Raw genomic sequence first — 21,939 nt, forward strand, 5'->3', positions numbered from 1 at the left:
TTGGAAAGAAAAACCGCAGCGTTTTCAAACACAACGTTGTATTTATGTTTGTGGTCGCTTCAAAAGCGACCGCAAACATAAATACGTTTTTAAAGCTGCGGTTTTATTTCTAAGTTTTCCGGGCTCCTCCAGCCCGGAAAACTTTGAAAAAAAACTGCAGCTAGTGCTTATTTTTAAAAATAAATAAATAGAACTTACCGAGATTCAGCTGCAGCTTTCCTGCTCTGGTCTCCGGTCCGCGTCCTCCGAGTCCCGGCACCAATGAAGGAAAAGCCACCCAGCGGTAGCTTTTGTTTACTACAGCTGGCTGGCTTTTCCTTCATTAGTGCCGTAAAAGCAAAAGCCAGCACAGGCGGGCATCCATTTCACAAAATGGATGCGCCCATGTGCTTGTTTTTGCGAATTTTGAGCTTGAATAGCTCAAAATTTTCCATAGGAAGTTTTTAAAAAAATAGTGCTAGTATTATTTTTTTTATATTGCCTATCTCTATTTTTTGAATAACATTTTTTACTGGACTATCCCTTTAAGACCATTCTCCTTAGCTTCTCCGAGTATATCCCATTGATGATCTGGCGTCGGATATCTTTTTCAACGTCGGCAAATTCGCAGGAGATTGCCAGTTTTCGTCGTCTGGTGTGATAGGCGTCAAGTGTCTCATCCTCGGATTGGATGGTGGTGCAGAAGATGAATGTTTTATAGTCTAGATTTAACTGGGGTAAAAAGTGGGCTGTGAGAGCGTCTTTGGTTTGTTGGTAGACGTCGGAGCCATCTGCTATTGCCAGTGAGTTGAATATGTGTAGAACCTCATCCCCGACGTTAAGTAGAAGGTGTGACCTCATTTTGCGAGAAGTGGTAATGTCCTTGCAATCCATGGCCATCTCGAATTTTTGTATCCACAGCTGCCACCGAGGACCAACTGAAGAGGGGTCGGTGTATGGGTCGAAACGGCTGAGTGACATCGCCGTCCCTCTTTGCGAGTGCATGTGTGGCGTGGATGCTGACAAGTTAGCAGCCATTCCAGGGGGTGTGCTGGGCCTGAGAGTGGAGATGCCTGTAGCCATTGTGCGTGGATCTGGTGGCTGTGCGTGCGCACGTGTGATGATACTTCCTCACCTTGGTAGGCAGCGTGTGTCCTTGCTTGTTTCCCCCATCATCTGTCAAGAGGTAGAACACGTGGCTCTAGTGTCTCTCCTTATGGTGGGCCTCAGGAAACCTGTGAGTTCGTGGTGGGCCTCCAGGTGTTAATGGAGATGGCAGTTGCACGAGATGTTACAAAGTGGACCCCAAAGGTGGTGTTTTTTTTTTCTTTGGTGGGAGATGGGCCTCCCACCGTGGTTCCAAAAATGTTGCCCGTGCGGAGGGCTTTATTCACTGGGCGTCGCGTGTGATGTTCGCATTAGTTACCTCGTCGACAGTGTTGTATTATGCTCCCCGGCCGATGTGTCGGCGGGAAGCAGGAGAGATCAGGCCCCGGGTGGCAAGGCCCCGCTGCGCAGCTCCGGCTGGAGCAGAGAGACGTGCACACGCTGGTGTTGGTTTCATGCCTGGAACTGCCCTGGCGTAGCGGGGTTGGAGCTTTTATCGATGGCGCCTTACGTCACTGCATAGCGGGACGTAAGGCGTGCACAACATTGCTGTGGCCTGCAGTGTGGGTGGCTGAACCGGAGATGCCCCCTAGTTCGTAGCCCTACTGCTGCACTCTGTGTCAGAATTCTGTGGTGAGCAAGGTTAACATACCTGAAGCACCCTTTTAGACTGCTTGATGGTCAGGCCGCTTTGCTGCTGGTCTTGCACCTTTGTGTCTTCATGACAAGTAAACAAAACAAACGGGAAAGCATGACTTTCTTGTGCCCCGCTCCCACACAAAACAGATTAAAAACATATGGTATTGAGCAGACATCCTCTGATTTGGACGAAACCAAGGGCTTTCAAGAGGTGTTGGTTGTTATTGCCATTCTCCATAAAAGAATGCACAAGACGAGAGATTGGTTACAGGGCTCAGCTGGAGTCCATGGAGGGTCGCCTGAGAAGCAGCGAGAAAGGAATCCAAGCAGTTGATGTTCTCCCTAGGGCTTGAAAATAACATGAGGGTGGTTGGCTGGTATGAAAATATGAACCAGTTGGAGAACGAGTTGGAGCATGCAGAGGTCTAGCACAGAGCAATGAGGGTGAGAGAGATTCTTATTCTGGCAACTAAGCCAGATGATTATCGGGGAGGTGCTGTGCAAAAAAGGCTGGAATCTTCGATGCTTACATCAGATGAGGGCAGTGTAATTATTGAGCACGCTTTTTGTCTTCCATTGAAAAGTGGACAGTCAAGCGTGACCTCCCACTGGGGGCGGGGGTACAGTTATGCTAGTCTCAGGTGATGCGATGACAGAGAGACACTTCTTAGAAGAGCATCAAGGGTCCAGCCCGGCCCTTGTCTTTGGAATGGTCGAGGATTGTGTTGTTCCAAAACTTGAATGGGGTGACTATGACAAGGAGGAGGCAATTGATTGATTTGAGGAGCGCAGTGGCTTTGTTGGTGAGATCATGTGTTTCCTGCAAAGCTAATGGCGTACTACAACAGGAAATATGCCAGAGACTTCTTGGTGAAGATCAGGGCCGAAGTGGGAACTTAAGAGTCTGTAGATCCTCTGTGAGGGCTGTCCCTGCTGCAACTTCATATTGTGTCCAACTATGGCTGAAAGGCTTTAAAGGCTTTCAAAGGGCGAAGTTTGGGAATTGTTGAGGTGTCAGCCATTACCTTTTCTTCCCAGTGAGAAGATTCAAGATGTTGTTTTCTATCTTTCCCCGTCACTTCTCCTTTTTTACCTGCCCTACCCACTCTCCTTACCCATCCTTCCCTTATGTCGTCCATATCCTATATTTCATGTGGTGTTTTTGAGATTGGTTGTGGTTTTGATTGCATCCTTATTTTCCTGAGTAAACTGGCTATCATTTGTTGGTATTGGAATGTGATTAAAATCGTCTCAGTGTGGTAGCTTGTGCTGTAAACAGTGGAACGCCTTAACCCTTAGCCTCAGAATTGAACTTTCTTTTTGGACCTTTAGAGCCAAAGTAAAGAGCTGGCTCTTCGTTAAGAAATATGAGTGACTGGCGATATCACCCTTCAAAATACCCTGCCTGCTTAAACTGTTCTGTCTTGTGTAACACCAGCAGCCTGGTATTCTAACTGATTCTCTCGTATTGTATTGTAACTTTTTCTCTCGAACCCCATGTAACCATGGTCGACCTGCACTTATTGTTGATGTTTTTGTAGTTGTCTAAATTGTCTGTAACACTTGCATATGTTTTTGGCGCCCAGGTACCTGAGGGTTTGGTGCGCGGTACAAATAAAGAAAGAAAACTAAACTAGCTAAGCAATTATAAAAATTAAATTGTAAAGCATGTTAGGTGGACTGTGATTGAGAACATATGGTTCTTTTGCACTAATATTGAAAATTATTTGAATAAGAAACACTTGTTAAATGGTTTTCCAGATTATGCCCTCGGTCCACGCTCTGGCGTGTGCACTTGTGGTTAGTCTGAACTGACCCAGTGATGTTTGATTATGTTAGGTGTGTGTATGTGAGGCACAAAAGGTCAACAACGGAATGGGTAGTTGCTTTAATAGCATTACGTTGGGCTAGGTTTAGCGGAACTGCAAACATTACCTTATCATAATTACAAGATAGCATAACTGATGTTATATATTTACACTATCCACATGATGGTACTATTGTTTTAAACCTTGCCAATGAGCTGTCTTTACTAATGAAAACACTTTAAACCATTGAAAAAGATCAATGTATTTCTTAAAATGCAACTTTGTCTTCCACCTCTAATGATGTTTCAGAGAGTGAAGTACCCCAATCTTTCCCAGCAATTGCATCATATTTCTATTTCTTACATTGCCATCGTGCACCGGGTCGACTGAACCACATCTGGGCGCAGTTGGTACAAGCCACATACTATTGCACCAGGAACGAAGAAATAACAGAATACGTGATGTTTCAGTGCTTTACTAAAGGAGAACAAATAATCACAAAGATGTAAATAGCACATTTCACAGAGGGTGCGATAGACTGGGAAATGTGTATCTCCTCTGGATTTACTTCTAGGTTGCGGTACAAGCACCAGACATCTGGACTCGGATCGCAGAGAGCTGGCAGGCAGATAGATAGGTCTGAAGCTTAAGAGGGTGCAGGCCCAATGCATTGATGAATAAGAAGCCAGTGAAGATATTTATGAGAACAAGAGATGGGTGAGGTGTTAGGAAGTCTAAAGCTAAGCTGTATGACACCATTTTGGATAGTTGGAAGATGCTGAATAACTGCTATCTGACATATAGCGTATTGTGTAATCAAGCTTGTTATTAATCAAGGCCCCAACAACCACTGCATGATTCTCCCTAGTAAAGAAAGGGAGAATAAAGCGAACAAGACGTATCCCCAAAAAACAAGGATGTGCCAACCTCCCTCACTGGAATGTCCACACCTAAATCTGACAGGCAAATAAACCTTAAGTTCCTACTTTTCTTGCCATAAGAGGTGGGGGAGGTGTAGGCAAGATGAATTCCAGAGAAGATGCAGCAGACCTAGGAGTATTACCTCTGGTTTAGATGGATTCCGCTTGAGACCACTGAGGAGCATTCAATTCTCCACAGATGCCATGCACCAGATGAGTTCATGAGAATCACCATGCAGCCCAGACACTTTTACATACAACTCCTTGTCATCGGCATAGGGATGGTACTGGTTGCCGAAATAGGACAAAAGATAAGTAAAAGTTGGATAAATACGTTATATGAGAGCGGCGAAAGAGGAGATCCCTAAGTGATGCCACAACTGTCTGGAATAAATTCTGAAACAAAGTAGCCCAACTTAACGGCTTGAGAGCAATCTGAAAGAAAAGAACGAAACCAGCCCAAAGTCATATTATACCCCTATCAAATTATGTAGCTAGAAAAGCAAAATATTGTGATTAACTGTACCAAAGGCAGGTGAGAGATTGATCAATCCCACTAGGGACAGATGACCCTCATCAGCACAATGATATTGCACCAAAATGATATCAAGGCTCTCTCTGTCCCTTGATTGGGGTGAAATCTGATTGCATAATATTTAAAATCTTGTGATATTAGAAGTGATTATGCAGCTGAGATGTAACTCTTTCCTCGAGAACCTTTACCATCCAGGGTAGTCCTGCAGTCAGGTAAAAGGTGACCAGGAACACTGGGTCTAGTGATAATGAGGTAATGAATGCCTATTTCAAGGCAGGGGGGCACTATTCCCCGACTAAGCAAAAGATTAACTAAGTTAACAACAGGGGTGGCCAATGATTGAGTGTGTGAACAGGTGATCGGGACAAAAGGTTTTTGCTCTGCCAATGTGGGATGGATTATCAGTTTGATGCCCAGACTGAACATGCCCCAAATATGCCCCCAATGGGAATCGGGGGCTCATTGTAAAACCATGTGAAATGAGGTCCAACTGTTTTACTGCATCCCGACTATTATGAAATCATATGGCGTTCTAGGATGGCAGCCCACTGGCATCTCCTTGGGTAGATTGACATTTGCTGGCAAGATAGCACAGCAAATTAAGCATTCCCCCAGCCATCTGTGTTCTGAGGGATACAGGTCTGAATGCCAGGGTGCCGACTTAAGCCTCCACCTTTCTGAGGTCAATACATTGAGTACTAATAAATTGGGCAATAATAACAGCTGTTCCTTTTGGGTATAAATGTAGGAGAATTTTGACATGAAATCTATATAAAATCATGATATTTTTTATTCTTGCTTTTAAGTTTTACTAGGAATGGGGGACTTTGAAAAACATTTGGCTGATATTGGGGTTTACAGGGATTTGGACTTCAGCAGAGGTTCATCATTTCTCGGTATCACTGAGCAGCATGTCCTTAAGCTTCCTGCCCTCCCACACTATCACTGCCTCATTATGTTCATGTTTTCTGATGCCTACGCTTTCTCCTAAATTCTGTAGACGGAATCCTTATCCGCAGCGCATAAGGGGAAACACCTGTGCTGAGGAAACTACACTGGCTCCCTGCAAATACCAGGATTTACTTTAAGGTAATCACACTGGTCCACAAAGTCCCATATAGGTCAGGCCTCTATATTTTAGATAAAATGGTGAAATGATAGTAGCTGGGCAGAGAGCTCCAATCCAAGAGCTTTGTGTTCAATCCGCACTCCAGATTTTTTGCTGCAATTGGGAGCTTTTCCTGTACTGGCAGCCAGTATCTGGAATTCCCTTTTGGACAACATCCGTTGCACTGAACTTTTAATAACATTCAGGAATAAAAACTCTCCTCTTCTAGTCCTGCTAATTTCTTTGTTCATTACGCTTGATCCTATAGCGCTGTCATGCTTATCAGAAACTACTGCTCCATTCATTTACACAAATGGGCAGAATTACATGTGGTCCTCATATTTCACTGGGAATGGAGTTTGCAAAGTCATATAATGGTTGATATATCAACCAATTAAAAAAACGGGGAAGTAGCACTTTCTTTGTTTTTGTTTGTTACTGATTTTTTAACATTTGATACGCAAATGTGCTTTGTAAGTTAAGCAAATTGAACATTTTGAAAACACACATTGATAACATAAAATATATTAAACTAATGTTTAATATAGTGAATATTTAGAGGTGTTTGTTAAATGTGTTAGGGACAAAGACGTGTGGATAAGGTACATGATTTCAATATTGGGCAGCCACATGGTTAAATCCTTAGAAGTGTAAGGAAGCTCAAAATGGATATAATAATAAAACATATAGAAGACAAAGAGTGAAGGGTCACACAGAGGAAACAAATATGATATGTTGAATGTGGAAGAAGAGTGGAGCCTTTAAAAAACAACATTTAATTTCATTCTATGTATTTTAAAGTGTGACATGACTGCCAGCATGTACCCCCTCATGAAATATCTCTATTTTTCTTTAAATCGTTCTTTGTGGTCTCGGTTTAGGGATAATCACAGCCAAGATTTGGCCTCAGAATGCTGTAGAGTGAGATAGTAGTGAAAGCCCATTGAGATACAGATTGAGGGGCTAATTCCAAGAAGCGTTTTATAATGGCAAAACCCCATTGGAAAACGTTCTGTGAATAAGGGCCTTAGTCTCTTTGTATCAGGTCATAACTGTATTACTGATCAAAGCAATTCTTTATATTTGCTTGTATTCAAATATGTCATTTGTTTTTAACTCTATTATACACTGAATAATGTAGGGGGTCCACCAGCGGTGTGCACTTACAGAATAGCGGTGGAGTTCAACATCTTACTAAATCTTTGCAAGACAATAAGCTGGACTGGCGATTTTTTAGAGCATATTGGAATGTTACCAAAGAGAAGATGGTTAGTGCACTTAAGGACCGTGTGATCAAAGTCCTGGAAAAGTGGTGCACATTGAAAGTGATCAAAAGGGCATAGAAGTGATATCCAAGCACTAACGTGGGACTTCATAGAAACTTAATAGAATACAGCAGGACACCCAAGAAGAAGAATACATTGTTGTCTGTTAGTACCTTTAGTGACCAGTAATAAGGTACTAGCAGGGCCTCAAGTGTGAAACGTATCAGGAACACAAACAGGATGAGTAGGGAACACGAACATGATGAGTAGACCACAGTGAAACAGGATGAAATTAACCCTGAAAACAGGCAAAATAAACAAAGATGGATATATATGGCCTTAGTGGAAGTGCATGATTCTGTCAAATGATTTCTAGCAGGAAACTGTCTACTATGTTATCAGTTCTGAATTGCAAGCGGAGAACCTAAATAAAGTAGTATGTGGGCATATTAGATAAAATGAAACGAAATCTGTGCCAGCGTTTCCACATTACAGTTTAATCAAATTCTCTAATCAAGCAGCTTAGAAGCAGCAGTTTAAGAAACACTGCAACATCTCACCTCTAGAGAAACACTTTAGTTGCTACAGTCCAACATCTTGTAAGAAATTAACTAACACCTGTGCAACTATATAGAAATGATAGGGCACTGAAATGATAGTTAATGAATAAGAACAAACTATAGATATTAAAAGCAGGCGAGGTACGGCAATTCAAGAAATGTATTAAGATATCCCACAGAAGAAAGCCACACTGCCGCAAATGAAAATTGTATCATAAATAATAATTCCCTGGAGAAACAGAAGGTGAGAAGTTCATAAAAGAAGATCAGTGAAAGCATCAATGAAAACACAGTTTTGGTTTTCTGAGCATAATGGTTAAGTGTGGAGAGCAACCGTGAGGAAATAAGGTTGTTTAGTTGAAAATGTAATTTTTTTAAATATTGGATCCGAAGCTGCTCTTTGCATTGGAAGCAAATTTGCACTCAAATGATGGCCCTTTTTACATTTCCCAAAATATTTTGGAAATTAAAAACAAGCTAAAACAGCGATTTCCAAAATCCAGAATGTTCTATACAATAGTTGGAGGACATTGAATTGACTACTAAGAAAGAACATAAATCAAATATCAGGATAATATACAGTCCCTGTTTAAAATGTTTCTTTAAAAGAAAATGAGATAAAGTATGAATGTTCTGCTTCAAAGTTGGAATATGCCTTTAAAGGTAGTGTGTACAGCTCTCTAGATCTGCATTTGCAAATGTTTTTTACAGACAAATATCGGAGAAAATCCTACACTGTTTTGTGTACATTTTTGATAAATTAATTCCTTAGAAATTAACAGACACCCTGCTCATAAATTAATCAGACATGTTGGAGGCAGGCATGGTTGTGTCCATGCACCAAGTCTGTTGTGTATTTTTTTTAATAGGGTTATTAATCTACTCGTGGCTGAGATGACTGATGCCCCATTGCTGGCAGGTGAACGCATCCCTATCCTTTTATTTGCGCACGATGCGGTCACCTCTCACTGACGCCCAAAGGCCTACGGAAGCAATTGAAAATATTTGAGAGTTTCTGTGAAGACAATGAGCTTTCAGTATATGTATAAAAAAACATGCTAATGGTGTTTAGTCGGAAAAGGGATAAGAAAACACCACAGTTAACAATTAGCCTGCGAAGCGGGGCAATTGAGCAGGTTATGATTTACGATTATCTGGGCATTCGATTAGCTGCAAATTGTGCATGGAAGGATCAGGTGAATACGGCAGGTTTGAAGATGATTAGGCACTGTGGAGCTATGTCTAGATTTATTCAGGCTTATTGGACAGTCCCGATAATTGTTATTTTACAGATTTACAAGAGCCAGGCCAGGATGGCTGCTCTTTACAGTGCCGAGTTGTGGGGCGTCTGTAACTCAGACACGCTCAAGGTCGTAGAACATACATTTTTTCAAGCAGTTCTGGACTTGCCTGTAAACACACCGAATGCCGCTCTTTTCTCGGAGTTGAGCCTGCAAAGCATCAGCTTCTTATGGCTCATGAGCCCAGTATTTTATTGGGCTAGACTCTGGACAAAGAGCACTCTGAGTCAGTACAGAGGTGCCGTCAGAGATGTTTTGTCCCAGTCAGGTGGAGTTAATTTACTCTGGCTTTCAGCCATTTAGAAGAGTTGATTGTCCTGGTGCTCGAGAGCTATTGGTCTCGTCTGGACACAATCCCATTGAATTTTAAAATATTAGTAAAGAAGGCTTATGAAAGCAAATGGATGAGAGAAACTCAAGCAAATCTTGCGAGGTCAGCTAGTATGGCTCTTTATTTGTCCAGGAAAGAATATCCTCGTTTTGAAGAGTATTTGGACAGAATGAAACTGAAAACAATGAAAGCTCTTTACATGAAATTGCGAATTGGCATTCTTCCACTAGACAAGGTCAAGCATCATTGGAACTTGAGCATCTCAGTCACCTGCCCTTTTCGCCCAAATGAGATTTGAAGTATACTGCATTATTTTGTCTTGTTTTGCCCAGAGTATTCTCATATTAGGAAAAGATTTTTGATACAGCTTTTTAAACAGTTTTGTATTAGAAGGATTGACGAGGCGCTTCACCTTTGTATGGTGGGGGACTGCGAGTTGGCAACTAACTGTCTGGGGAATTACTTGCTCCAATCTTGGAGAAAGAGATCTAAATATGTCATCTCATAGCCAGTCCTTGAGGCCCAGTCTGTTGTTTTTGTTTTTACATTTTTATACTTTTAAAACTGCTGCTCGCAGCCTATGGCAATTAGTCGCTGTGTTTTATAGAGCTTCATTAACGATTCTAGTATTTATTGTGATTTATTGTGCGATTTGTAATGTTGTACATTTTTGTGTATGACTTTTATGATATAGGCATTGTATTGAAATAAAGTAATGAAATGAAATGACTTCCACTTACAGTCCAAATAATTAAATATGCCGGCAATATTGTCCGGAAGGCCTCCGGCACCCTCAAGCACTGGACCGCTGCACCCTTACCCATTGAGCGGGCCTCCAGTCCACGGATTGGGTTGATAACTGAATACGACAAAGTCACTGGAGACAGGCGACCATGGGCATGCGCGGTTCAGGCTGGTGGGTGCTTGTCACCAAATTGAAGTAATGGAGCGAGGCAAAGACAATGTTTGAAGTGGATTTATTTCAGGTAATGCTCCATAAAACCCACCAGCAGCGCAGCGTCCATCCATCTAGTCTGCCGTCACTCTCTCAACTGCTCTTCCTCACCTTCTGGACACCTCATACCTACAACCTTCCATTCTGCACATCACAGCACACTTGCACATACTGGCTCACTCCCAAAATGCTTTAGAGTGTTACAACTTCTGTGAAGTTGACAGAGGAGCAGCCCTATCTGATGTAGAGGACATTCCACGCCTCTTTAATATAAGCATTAAGCCAGATTGAAATCGAATCATGGGGATCATGTAAGTGCCAAGGGCGAGTATGCTCGACCTTTTTGCATAGACTTGCATATTAGCCTGGCAGTTAAGGGGTTAAAGGTATAATATCATTATATAACCGCTGTCCTGAAGGACAGTTATTTGAACTTAGAGGACACCACCAGAAGGTTTGCAATTGTACTTTTTAAATGTAATGTTCATATAGCACGCATCTGTAGACTGTAACTTTTGTCTGTAATTTAGGATATTGGCTGTCAACTACTGCAGTCCATCAGACCCTCTCTTTGAACATTACATTTTACACAAATCTCAGAGCAATCAGTACTACAGCCCCTGTGTGAACATCCGGGTTTACTTTTCTTAAACAATTAGGAGGAAAGTGATGCACCGTAGTCCAAACATTGTGTGAAATAGTTATAACTTATTTACTAGCTGGGTTGAGCTTGTTGGGTGAATCATCTTGCTTTGAGGGTCAGAACCAAAAGCTTGATATACACCCGCAACTTCATTGAAATAACCAATGATATTTTGAAAACATTGCAAATGGATTTCCCCAAGCAAAATATAAAAAAGTAATGTGCTTGCCTTTTAGGAAGCCCATACCATGGCAAATGTTTAGGATAGAGGCTTGTCAAAATTACAGTTTGTAGCCTTTGGTGCAAAAACCAAAGGCCTCCCACTTCCTTAACCACAATGATATAAGGAGTTTTGGTGGGTGTGGGTATGAGAATGATACTGAAACTTCTTTACCTTGACATGATAGGTTATTTATTACATGCTTAATACCCAGAGGTTTCTAAGCACGTACCCGGGGATCAAACCTGTGGTGCTCCATGTCATATTGCTTCCAAGGCGAGGACGTTGCCCCTGAGCTATCCTCCCGAGACAAAAGTGGTTGTTTCTAGACTTGATATGTGAAGTGAGATGGCATATGAACAGGTTCATTACAATTCCATATGTCTGTCACCCAGTTGAGGCCACTGGTAGTGGCATGCATCTTCTTAGCTTCTGAGCCCAGGGAGAGAGTCTCCAAAAGCCTATATTTAAAGTCCACTACTTTTGATCAGCAACATTCTGACCTCCTGTAATGACCCTTCCCGCCCCGATCTCAAATTATGATCTCTGATTGAAATTCCCAAACCGTACGAGATGCAGTGTGCAGCAGTCATGACCCAATTGGGAGCGATGAGCGACCCTCCGCAGGTGTGGTAGTATGCACCTCCGCTCAGGTACTGAAGGGAGACCTACAAAAAAAGGACACCAATGATTTCAATTAGTTTGTGAAATAGTGAGCCTTTTTACTCCCTCACACCCACATGCAGAGGTTAGTCTTCTCATCAGCAAATTTCTCTACGTTTTCCTGTGTGCCACTTTTCCCCAATTACTTCAAAGCTCTCCCCTCGCCACCAGTGCTTCCTCTAGTTGCAGGGTCTGCAACCTGGCCCTCTCCAGACGTTTTCGGCAACAACACCCAGCATTTCCCACCATTGACTATGCTGGCTAGGGTTGATGGGAGTTGTAGTGCAAACATCTGGAGAGCCAAAGTTTACAGACCTTTGCTCTTTTTCTTAAGGTTGTGGCACCTCAGGCAGGGAAAACCACCACCTCAGGGAAAACCACCTCATTACCTTATTTCTCCACTGATAAAATGACAGGGTGTGAGGGCAAAAAGAGCGGCAGTGTCTGTTATTTCGGGCTAGCATGCGTGATTGTACAAGTTTGTCATTCGTAACAGATAGCAGGAAATGCTCTCGCTGGCACATTTCTTTCAATTACGGGCAGATGATGGGGAAACGGAGCATGACCTCAAACAAAACCACCATCACAGCTAGGTCCCCTGGACTTCGTTATCCCCTGGCACATCAATTTCTATCATCTGCAGCAGAGAGGTGCGTTTTTTTCTATTATTTTTTTTAATTATGAACACATACATGTACAAACACAGAACAGCTTCCTGTATTGCTATGACACTGCTTTTGTTTTCCAAGAATGAATTTCAATTTCTTCTAGCTGTGCCTTCCACTCCTTCCATTTTGGCTCTTTCTCCTTGATAGCTCCCAAGCTTGTGAACTCCCTTCCCTGCCATGTCTGCGTCCGTACTTTTTAACTTCTGTTTATTGCTTAAATAGTCCATTCTCTACTCTTTTCTAATATTGTACCCTTGATTTCCGTTGTTTCTCTAAGTTCGTATGTTTTGCTTTTATAATTATATAGAGCATTTTATCTGCTCCGCTGTATATATTTCAATAAATAGAAAATAAATAATAATCACATTGAAAGTTCCAATCCAGCTGCCTACGGAAAATTACAACTAGATCAGGGCAGCCCGTTTCCAGTAACATTTCTGAGGGAATGGTAATCTGGAGATTCCAACGAATCTATCCCTGACGCATTTAGCTCCGGAAACGTTTTCAGCACGTGGCACTGCTGCACTGCCATGAGGTCGCCAGCGTCACAGGGCCTTGGAGGCGATATTTCCCGGAACTGAAATTGGGCACACGTATCCTCGGTGCTGCCGGCACCATTTTCCTCAGTTCCCTTTTGTTTTGCATGCTACGTTTTGGAATTTCAACAACAACATACAATTTCACAACTTCTTTTTCATGTTTTTCACAATATATCGCTAGTAAATTGGGTTTCAAACCTTGTGACTATTGCCTTGACTCCAAGTTGATGAATGACCAACACTCCCTGACTTTTGTCTGGGAAAAGACCATGACACTGAGGAGTGCGGATCCTGGCAGGCCATGACACCAAAGGCCATAAGACAAGTGCGAGAAGGCTCATCCAAATCTACTCTATAGAAATCTTTCCAGAGTACACCTGCTAAAACTCCCCTTTCTGAGTGCGAGACACTGCGGTCACGGTTATCTGAGAAGAAAAACATTAAAAAAGGAAGAGGCACCATCACTCTAGAAGTGACCCCTCTTCCCCACACGCTCTTTTGTCTTCCTGTTCCCACACGTGGCATCATAAGAGGTGACATGTGGACTCAGAGGAAGCGGTGCCGGAACTCATTTAGGTGAGTATGACTCCAACTTTCCCTGCCTCTGCTTCAACACCTGAGGAGTGAGAGGCTTTCAGGGGGGACATGCACAAGATCTCTGACCAGGCACTGAAAGCTGCTAAGTCCCACCCCCACCCCCCACTCCTGTTAAAGACAGTGCTGGACATCCTGCTGCACACTTAGGAACTCAGGACTTGGTGCTCCTCATAAAAACTTTAATTATGCAGCACATTTTTTGAATATCTGTTCCTACATATTCCTCCTCTTTAATAAGGGGAAGATATAGAGCTTGCTAGTTTCTGTCAAAAGGTCTGGCTTCTTTACAGAAGAGCAGCAGTACTAAAGGGGGCCTTACAGGATTTAGGAGGAAGTGTACTCTTCACCATCAATTAGGTTTCTCCAACAACCTAAAGAAGTTCTTCCTGATACCCTCAAATACTTGCAGTTTATAAGGGCAGTCCTGGTTATGGAGCGAGGCATGGGTTTCCCTCCTCCAGGCAGAGTTACAAGCATACAGATCATGGCAGCCCTCTTCCAACCGAATGGGGGACTCCTAGCTGGTGTTTTCGTGAGGATGCTATTGCTCATGGAATCTTGCATCTTCACAGTCCCGGGTGCAATACTGTGCAAGTGGTGGCCACAGTGGCTCATGAAAAGGGAATGTCCCAGTTCAATGGAAACACAAGGAACAGTGGACACACTGTGGTGGTGCCCGCCTTTCCCATTTCTTTGATGCCACGATAAGAAAGTCTGACACGTAATTAAGCAATACATTCCGAGCGGAGGGGGGGCATTACCAGTCATGTAATTGCCCGGGGTATAAGTTATATGCGAGGGCTTTAACAATATCCCTGTAGCATTACTTGACTGGTAAGGCCCCCCGTGCGGGGTGTATTACATGTTGTATCGGGATACTTATCTTTTTTTTATTTCAAGTTGTGGGGGTCACACTTACCTAATTACTGGCGGGGAAGATGGCGGACTCCTGCTTCCGAGGAGATTCATAGCAGTGACTTTACCATGTGGTAAATCCCCCGTTCTGAGCCTCCTACCCCCGCTGGGTACTAATAACACTTATCATATTTGCTTTGTCAAAGATGCCCAGTAAAATGCTAAGTCACAGAACAAATGGCTAGACTGGCTGCACAGAAATGCCAGTGCAGCCATGTCATAACACTTATCATGCTTGCTTTGTCATAGAGGCCCAGTAAAACGTGTCATGTCACAGTAAGAAATGGCTAGACTGGCTAAAATGCTGTCTAGCCACGCAATAATACTTGTCATGCTTATTTTTGTCACAGAGCATCAAGAGAATGCGTAGAGTACGAATTAGGAAGGGAGAAATTCATGTCAATTCAGAAGTTAGTTGCTAGAGGATGAGGAAATGAATACCATGCTGAGGCACCTCAGAGAGGGATGGTGCTGTGACAGATACATTCCCACAGAGAGGGGGATCCCTGAGGAAGGGAGGTGGGTGGATGTTGAGACACAACCTAGCCCTTTCCGGATCAGAAGTTCATTTCAGAATAAGCATGGAGATGAATGCTCACTATATGATTTTGCATAAAGCATGACAAGCAGTACTCCCGAGCCCAAGGTTTCTAACTAGCTGCCAATGGGGGAACGCAGTAGACTCCATAGCATAACAAATTGCACCACGGATTCTAGCTTCTGGGCATATAAAGGTAAGGCAGGAAATCTCTAGGAAATAGTGTAGTGTTCATGCCATGAACTAGCACAGTGCTTTTATAAAAGGTAATTATAATACCAGCAAGTGGTTTCTAAGCGTGGGATCAGGATTCAAACCTGCTTCCAAGACGAACAAGTTGCCTTGGCTTTCAATTATAGCTTATGTATTGTATAATCTTTGAAAGAATGAATGCCTCTTACCTGCCAAGGCCAACTGTATGGTCTGGCATCTTCGCCATTTACCACCCTCGCGTTAGGTGCATAATGTGGTATACCACACCCGAAGGCTAAAGAAAAAAACAAATAAAAGAACTTGGATCAGGCAATAAAATACATTTCTTTTTTAAATAAAACATGCAATTCCATACAAGGGGGCATCTCAGTATTAGATGGAGAGCACAAATATTAATACATATATTAATACCAGTTTTTCTTATAAATAACTTAAAAAAATTATTTTGAGTGATTACAAAATATCAAAGAGGAATAAACAAAATAAACAAAAAGGCGAACAGAAGAAACATGCCTTTTTGAGCTACCCGAAAATACAGAGTCTTTGGGCCTCATCCCGAGTTGGGCAGTAGCCCTTAAATGCATCGGTAACGGCATTAGCTATCACGAGTTGGGCACTAAATGGGCTGTTTTACCTCCAGCTTTTTTCTGCAGGTGAAAATCCCATTTAGCGCCCTGTTTTTGGCACAATTAGCACCCGCTGTATCAGCACGCTCTATTTGCACCGAAAATTCACGAAAGCCGATTTGCCGTTAACGCCCAACCCGTGATCCGATAGTAATAGCACCAGACCGGTTGGCGCTAATGCAATTACAGTTGGATGGTATTACAGCCAGGATACCACCCAACTCGTGATGAAGCCCCTTGAAGTGTGCCTTATTGTTTGCACATTACATTGGAACAGTCCACACCTGGTCAAGCACTGCATGATATGTCTTAGAGAAAGCAAGAAGGCATTAGTCAGAGAGGCATAAGCAATAGCCAGCATTGATGTGCAAGTATCAGCTTGGCTCATTCATTCTGAAGTTCACTTGCCTGCAGTGCTTTGTAGGCCACGATGGTGGACTAGAAGAGCATAGTAGACCTGATGGTACATCAGTGCAGATCACAGGTGCGGGAGTTATGTGCTTCAGACAGAAGGTATGTTTCATGGTCCAAGCAACCATGTTCTTCCCTTGCTTGGGTTTCCACCCATATTCCAATAGAAGCTCCTGGAATGTGGTGAATCGGTCATCCAAAAGGGCCGAGACAAATGCATGCACTAATGATTCATGGTCTTAAGTTGTAAAGAGTGGCCGCAATCCTCTAATTTCTCCAAGATGCTGAAAGTCCAATTGCGTCATGGCTACAGTTTGAGACGGCATGCCTGTTTAGGGTCTGGGCAAGCACAGAAATAATCTGGACCATGTTGATTAGCGGAAACTCAGGCCCGCCCTGGGTTAGCTTCAGGATCCTCTCGGAACCGATATTCCTTAGCTCTTTCAGCCAGGGTATAACTTTAGCCAGTTCAGTTCCACCTGTGTTATGTTGTTTTTTTGGTGGTTTTCATACAGTATAACCCTTACCATTTTTATGGCCTCCTTGGATCTGCAGGTGATATCTGAAGTCGAAAGATTGTCATTCTGGGTTGAGTTGACCTCGTAGAGGCTCTTGATGGAAAGTAACATTGCCATTTCCACAACCATTAGATTGTGCAGTGGCCTTAGGCATTATGGTTAGGTTTAGGGGCTTTGCAACTCCTGAGTGACAGTGGTGCGCGAGTTTGTGCAATATCTGGGAGTTATTTTGATGGCTCAGGTTTATGAGATTTGGGGCCATCTATGACTCCCGGCTGCCTCTTTTAAATTGTCTAATTTGTAGTGTTTATAAACGGGGCAGCCTGTATGGAAGGAATTCAACTTTGGGAGGTCCTATGGGTAAGGAAGGTAAAATGTGGTGGGGCGGTGTACTGATGATGAGTGTGAGAGGGCTAGATGGGCTAGGAGATGAAATAAGGAGTGAAGAGTATGAGTGGGTGAGTGACTAGGAATCGAGGGAGAGAGTGGTGGTGTTACTCCTGGGTGCGGTGGTCATGGGTGAGGGGTGAATAATGATATTAGTTCACGTAATGATTTAGTTGTGGGTGATGGTGGTTGCATGGAGTAAATGTGGGTGGAACATGATAGTGGAGTGTTAAGGAAGTGAAGTAAAATGTGATAGTGGGTTGGGCGGTGATGCTGTGGTGGGAGATGAAGAAAAGATGGAAATGACCTACGTGAATGATGGGGAAGGGTAAGTGGCAGAGGAGGAGAGCGCCACAGGGCTGGGGAAATATGGCACGAACCTTAGCCAAAAAGACAGATGGGAATTAGAATTCAGCTTTATTTGTGCCAGAGAAAGAGAACCCAATTTTCGTGACATTAGTCGACTGATGAGATCTCTGTGTATCACTTTCTACAGCAGATTCAAATGTTATTTTAAAAAGATGGAGCCAATATCTGTAGCATGCCAATTGAAGAACTCTAATGTGATGTACAGAAACCCATTACTGTCTGCTTAGTCCCTACTTTGCTGAAAGGTGGGACCTCCTGAAAGGTAGCCCCCCCTTAAAAGTTCTGCAGATATCAGTGTGCTATGACGACTTAACGGATCTAGGTCAGTAGGCTGGGGTTGCAATGCCTCTGGATATGAACACGCTAGAAGCATTCCTAATTTTAGGTATTTTTTATGGGAGGGTGTGATAACAGGAAAACAGCCATACAATACCACCCCTCCATAGGGTAACACTAACCACCTACCCTACTGAGACTGTATCTCAACACACAACCCTAACACTCAAACAAACTATGCCAACCTTGCGACCAACACCAAATCAAGAAGGGACAAATACCTATGCGCTAATTTCCTAAACCACTACATGACACCCCATCCGCATCCACCCACCCGACACAGGCCCCTACTAACCAGCCCATAGCATTAAAGCACTTCGATATCCTAAAGCACTCCCTCAAACAAACACCTTGAGTTCCCAGCCTGGGGCACACAAGGACCATGTCCCACCAGATAGTTGGCAAGAACATATATAAGCTTACTCTGTACACAGACCATAGGTCCTTCTTATCGGCATTCAACAGTAACAAAATACATTTGCCCTTCTCCCTCTGCTAATAGTAGTCCGTCCCCCACCCTGGGGAGGTCGAATGTGATGGTGTGGTGGTCAGACCACGGGCAGGTTGTGGTGCTGAGGCCGGTCAAGTTGCAGTTGAGGTAGGCAATCTAATCGAGGGTGCGGCCCTGGATGTGGGTGGGTTCAGTGGTTCGCTGAGCAAACCCGGTGTGGTTGAGGGCTGTGGCTAGGCTTTTTGAGTGTGTGTCTGTGGGGTCATTGAGTCCATGATTGAGGTCTCCCAGGATTAGGATTTTAGAGCTGGGCTTGGTGGTGGGATTGATGATAAGTATGAGGTCTTCCACGAAGGATGACATGGGGTATGGAGGGTGATAGATGAGGTTGAGATTGAGGGTATTGGTAGGTGGTAGAGTGAGTTTGGTGGACAGCATTTTGCAATTTGAGATTGGGTTGGACTTGGTGGCCTTGCTGGTGATGGTATTTTTGTAGATCAAGCGACTCCACCACCTCTGCTGTGGGCTCTGTCATTGCCTGTGATGGTGTATCGTGGGGGGATACCGATCGATAGTGTAGGGCATGCTGGAGGGTGAAGCCATGTTTCGGATATGGCAAGCAGGTCGAGATTGTTGGAGGTGAGAAGGTTGTGCGCGGGGACTGATCTGGCATTGATCAGCGTGCATTTGAGGGGCTTCTTGGGAGAGGCCGCTGGAGGGGGTGTGGGCATGAGCCGGTGCAGTGTTTTCAGGACGGTGGGAGGGTTGGGGGTCAGGTGCGCAAGCAGAGGAGTTTGTTTGTGGAGTGGATGGAGGGTGCAGCTGAGGGGGGCAGCATGGGCTGATCATGGGTGTGAGGTCTTCTGGTGCGGAGCTGGAGGCGCCGGTTCCTGATAGATATTGCGGTAGGTAGACAGGTAGGAGCCATGGCATCTGCAGATTTCGAGACAGGTGTTTTCTCGTGAATAGTGGGCCTGGGCAGGTCACATATGCGGGGCCTTAGTGCAAGGGGTGCAATTACGCTTGCTTATTTCAACGGGTATTGGGCCTAGACGGGAGTCAGGGCACAGCTCCGGGTCTGAGATGCGGGGCCTTAGTGCAGGTGGCGCAATTGCGCTTACCTAATGCAGCAAGAAGCGGGCCTGGGTGGGAGTCGGGATGCAGCTTGGGATACTAGATGTGGGGCCTTGGTGCAAGTGGCGGGGTTGTGCTTACCTAATGCAGTGGGTAGCGGGCCTGGGCAGGAGTCGGGATGCATCTCGGGGTATGAGATGCAGGCTCTAGGTGCAAGTGGCAATATTACGCTTACCTGGTGCAGCGTGTAGAGGGTCTGGTCGGGAGTCATGGCGCAGCTCGGGGTACGGGATTGCGCTTACCGGATTGGTTATTGGGGCGCCATATCAAAACTTATCAAATCATTTGATGCCACTGCGTATGAGTGCGTGGGCGAAACCCAATGGATTTTTCACCTGCTCACAGTTGGCTCCTCTAAATACACTATTTTTACCAATTGGCTCCTGGCAATCCATAATTGCGGTGTAATACCAACTTAAACATAAATCCAACCAAGTCCAATTTCCTGATTACCGCAAACAGGCTCACCCATGATTGTTTCATATACAACCAAGGTAGCTGGGGTTGTGCCCCCAGCTGCCCACAGCAGTGAAACCCTAGGAGGTCTGATTGACACTAACCTTACTTGTGACCCACAGGTCGACAGAGATGCTAAAAGTCTCGTTCACCTTGGGACACCTTGGGAGGGTTCTCACACTCTTAGACTTACCTAGTCGAGTCCAAGTAGTGATGGATTTGATTCTCTCAATTTGGAACTGGACAAATAGGGCCTGCTTAGGCCTAACAAAATATTTGATGACTGGGCTCCAACGTCTCAAGAATGCTTCATCTAGTGCATCTCCAGACTGCGGCAGCCCGTCGTCGTCTTTGGCTCGGCAGTTATTTATTTATATTTATATAGCACGCAAACAGCCTAGGGGCATCGAGGCGCTAACAACATGTGACAGTCTTAGTTACAACGGGCGTCAGAGACGCTTTTGGAATCAGATGCATGTTAGTTACAGACATGAGTGAAACATTTGTCAAATTAGAGTCGAGGCAGGTAAGTAACATACATGTGTGATACTTTCGTCAGACAGTGTTGCATTTGGTGGTGGAGAGATGGTGAGTTATGACAATGCACCAACTTTCAGACAGCTACACTTAAAACCAATGTTCGTTCTAGGACAATCAGAGCCCATTTGACGCTTTGTCATTTTGGAAAATGCTAGAGTAAACTGCAGCCATATTTTCCAGGTCCTTGAAGGTAAGCTGGGGGAGCTGATAGCCGTGTATAACCAGGAAATGATTCGACCATGTTTTCTTCTCTTTAGATAATCAAAAAGTACAGAATGCAGGTGCTAAGAAGTCTGCATTCTATGATTCTTCTTTCCTGTACTTCCAGATCTCTCTAGCCTATCAGCAAGCTTGGAATGATTGCTCTAACCATCTGTAAAAGGCTATATTCCAAGCTTCCCCATGTAGCGTGTACACACTGGGCAAGGAGTCATGGACACAGCTCACAGGATTCCCCAGATAAGTCTCGCTTTTTCTCCCTCTGCACAAGCTCCAATAGCCTTAGAGCCTTATCGCCGGGCTCTAGTGTGTGCCAAGTGAACCATGGGCAGCAGTCACCTACCACACAATAGAGCCCTGTGGTGTAGGCTCTACTATGGTGAAATCCTTAACAATTAATTCACTGTCTATTCTTAAATCTTATCATTGGCTTCATCATTATATTGAAATCAAATGACTCTGTGCATTATTAAACTCTTATATAACACATTACCGTTTGGAAATGCCTTTCTTTGCCTTTATATATTGCAGGTTATCGCGCCTACAATCCCTATCACAGTGTTGCAATCAGATTTCTCAAAGTTATTAGCCGCAAAGTGGTTGAGTTAAGCACAACATGTTCACATGGCAGCAATGGTGCAAATGAAGAGGACCACAAGGCGTTCATTGCTTACCACTTGCAGCCAGTAGAGCGGCGACCAGGAGTTGCAGCATCTTTGCGGAAGAGCTCAGAGTGAACGAGGCCATGCTCGGCAGTGCCTTTAATAAGCCCCCTTATCAAGCAGTTCTGAGAAAGTCAACAGCCAGCACAGGTGTGCGCGCACAACACAGGTTTTCCACAGCACATTGCCAAGGACACTGGTCATGGCCTTTGGCAACCATTTTTTCCAGACTCTACCTTTGGGAATGGAAAATTGGCGGTTACTCTGATCAAGGTAGATTTGCAAGGGGGTCGGTGGGGGGGGCCTGAAGCAGATACCACAACATG

At 44.0% G+C, this 21,939-nt stretch overlaps 1 protein-coding gene across 1 annotated transcript in view; it reads right to left on the minus strand.

Annotated features, from left to right (window-relative positions):
* Positions 1–21,681, minus strand: part of LOC138472660 (proproteinase E-like) — a 43,742-nt gene extending 22,061 nt beyond the window's left edge. The window contains exons 1-3 of the mRNA XM_069610951.1: positions 21,626–21,681; positions 15,693–15,778; positions 11,942–12,039 (exon numbers count right to left, since the gene is read on the minus strand). Coding sequence (XP_069467052.1) covers positions 11,942–12,039; positions 15,693–15,778; positions 21,626–21,665 — 224 coding nt within the window. The 5' untranslated portion in view covers positions 21,666–21,681. The remainder of the gene's footprint in view (positions 1–11,941; positions 12,040–15,692; positions 15,779–21,625) is intronic.
* Between the last annotated feature and the right edge of the window lie 258 nt (positions 21,682–21,939).

The sequence above is a fragment of the Ambystoma mexicanum genome, chromosome 8 (assembly GCF_040938575.1).
Source record: "Ambystoma mexicanum isolate Mex_15411 chromosome 8, UKY_AmexF1_1, whole genome shotgun sequence".
Lineage (NCBI taxonomy): Eukaryota > Metazoa > Chordata > Amphibia > Caudata > Ambystomatidae > Ambystoma > Ambystoma mexicanum.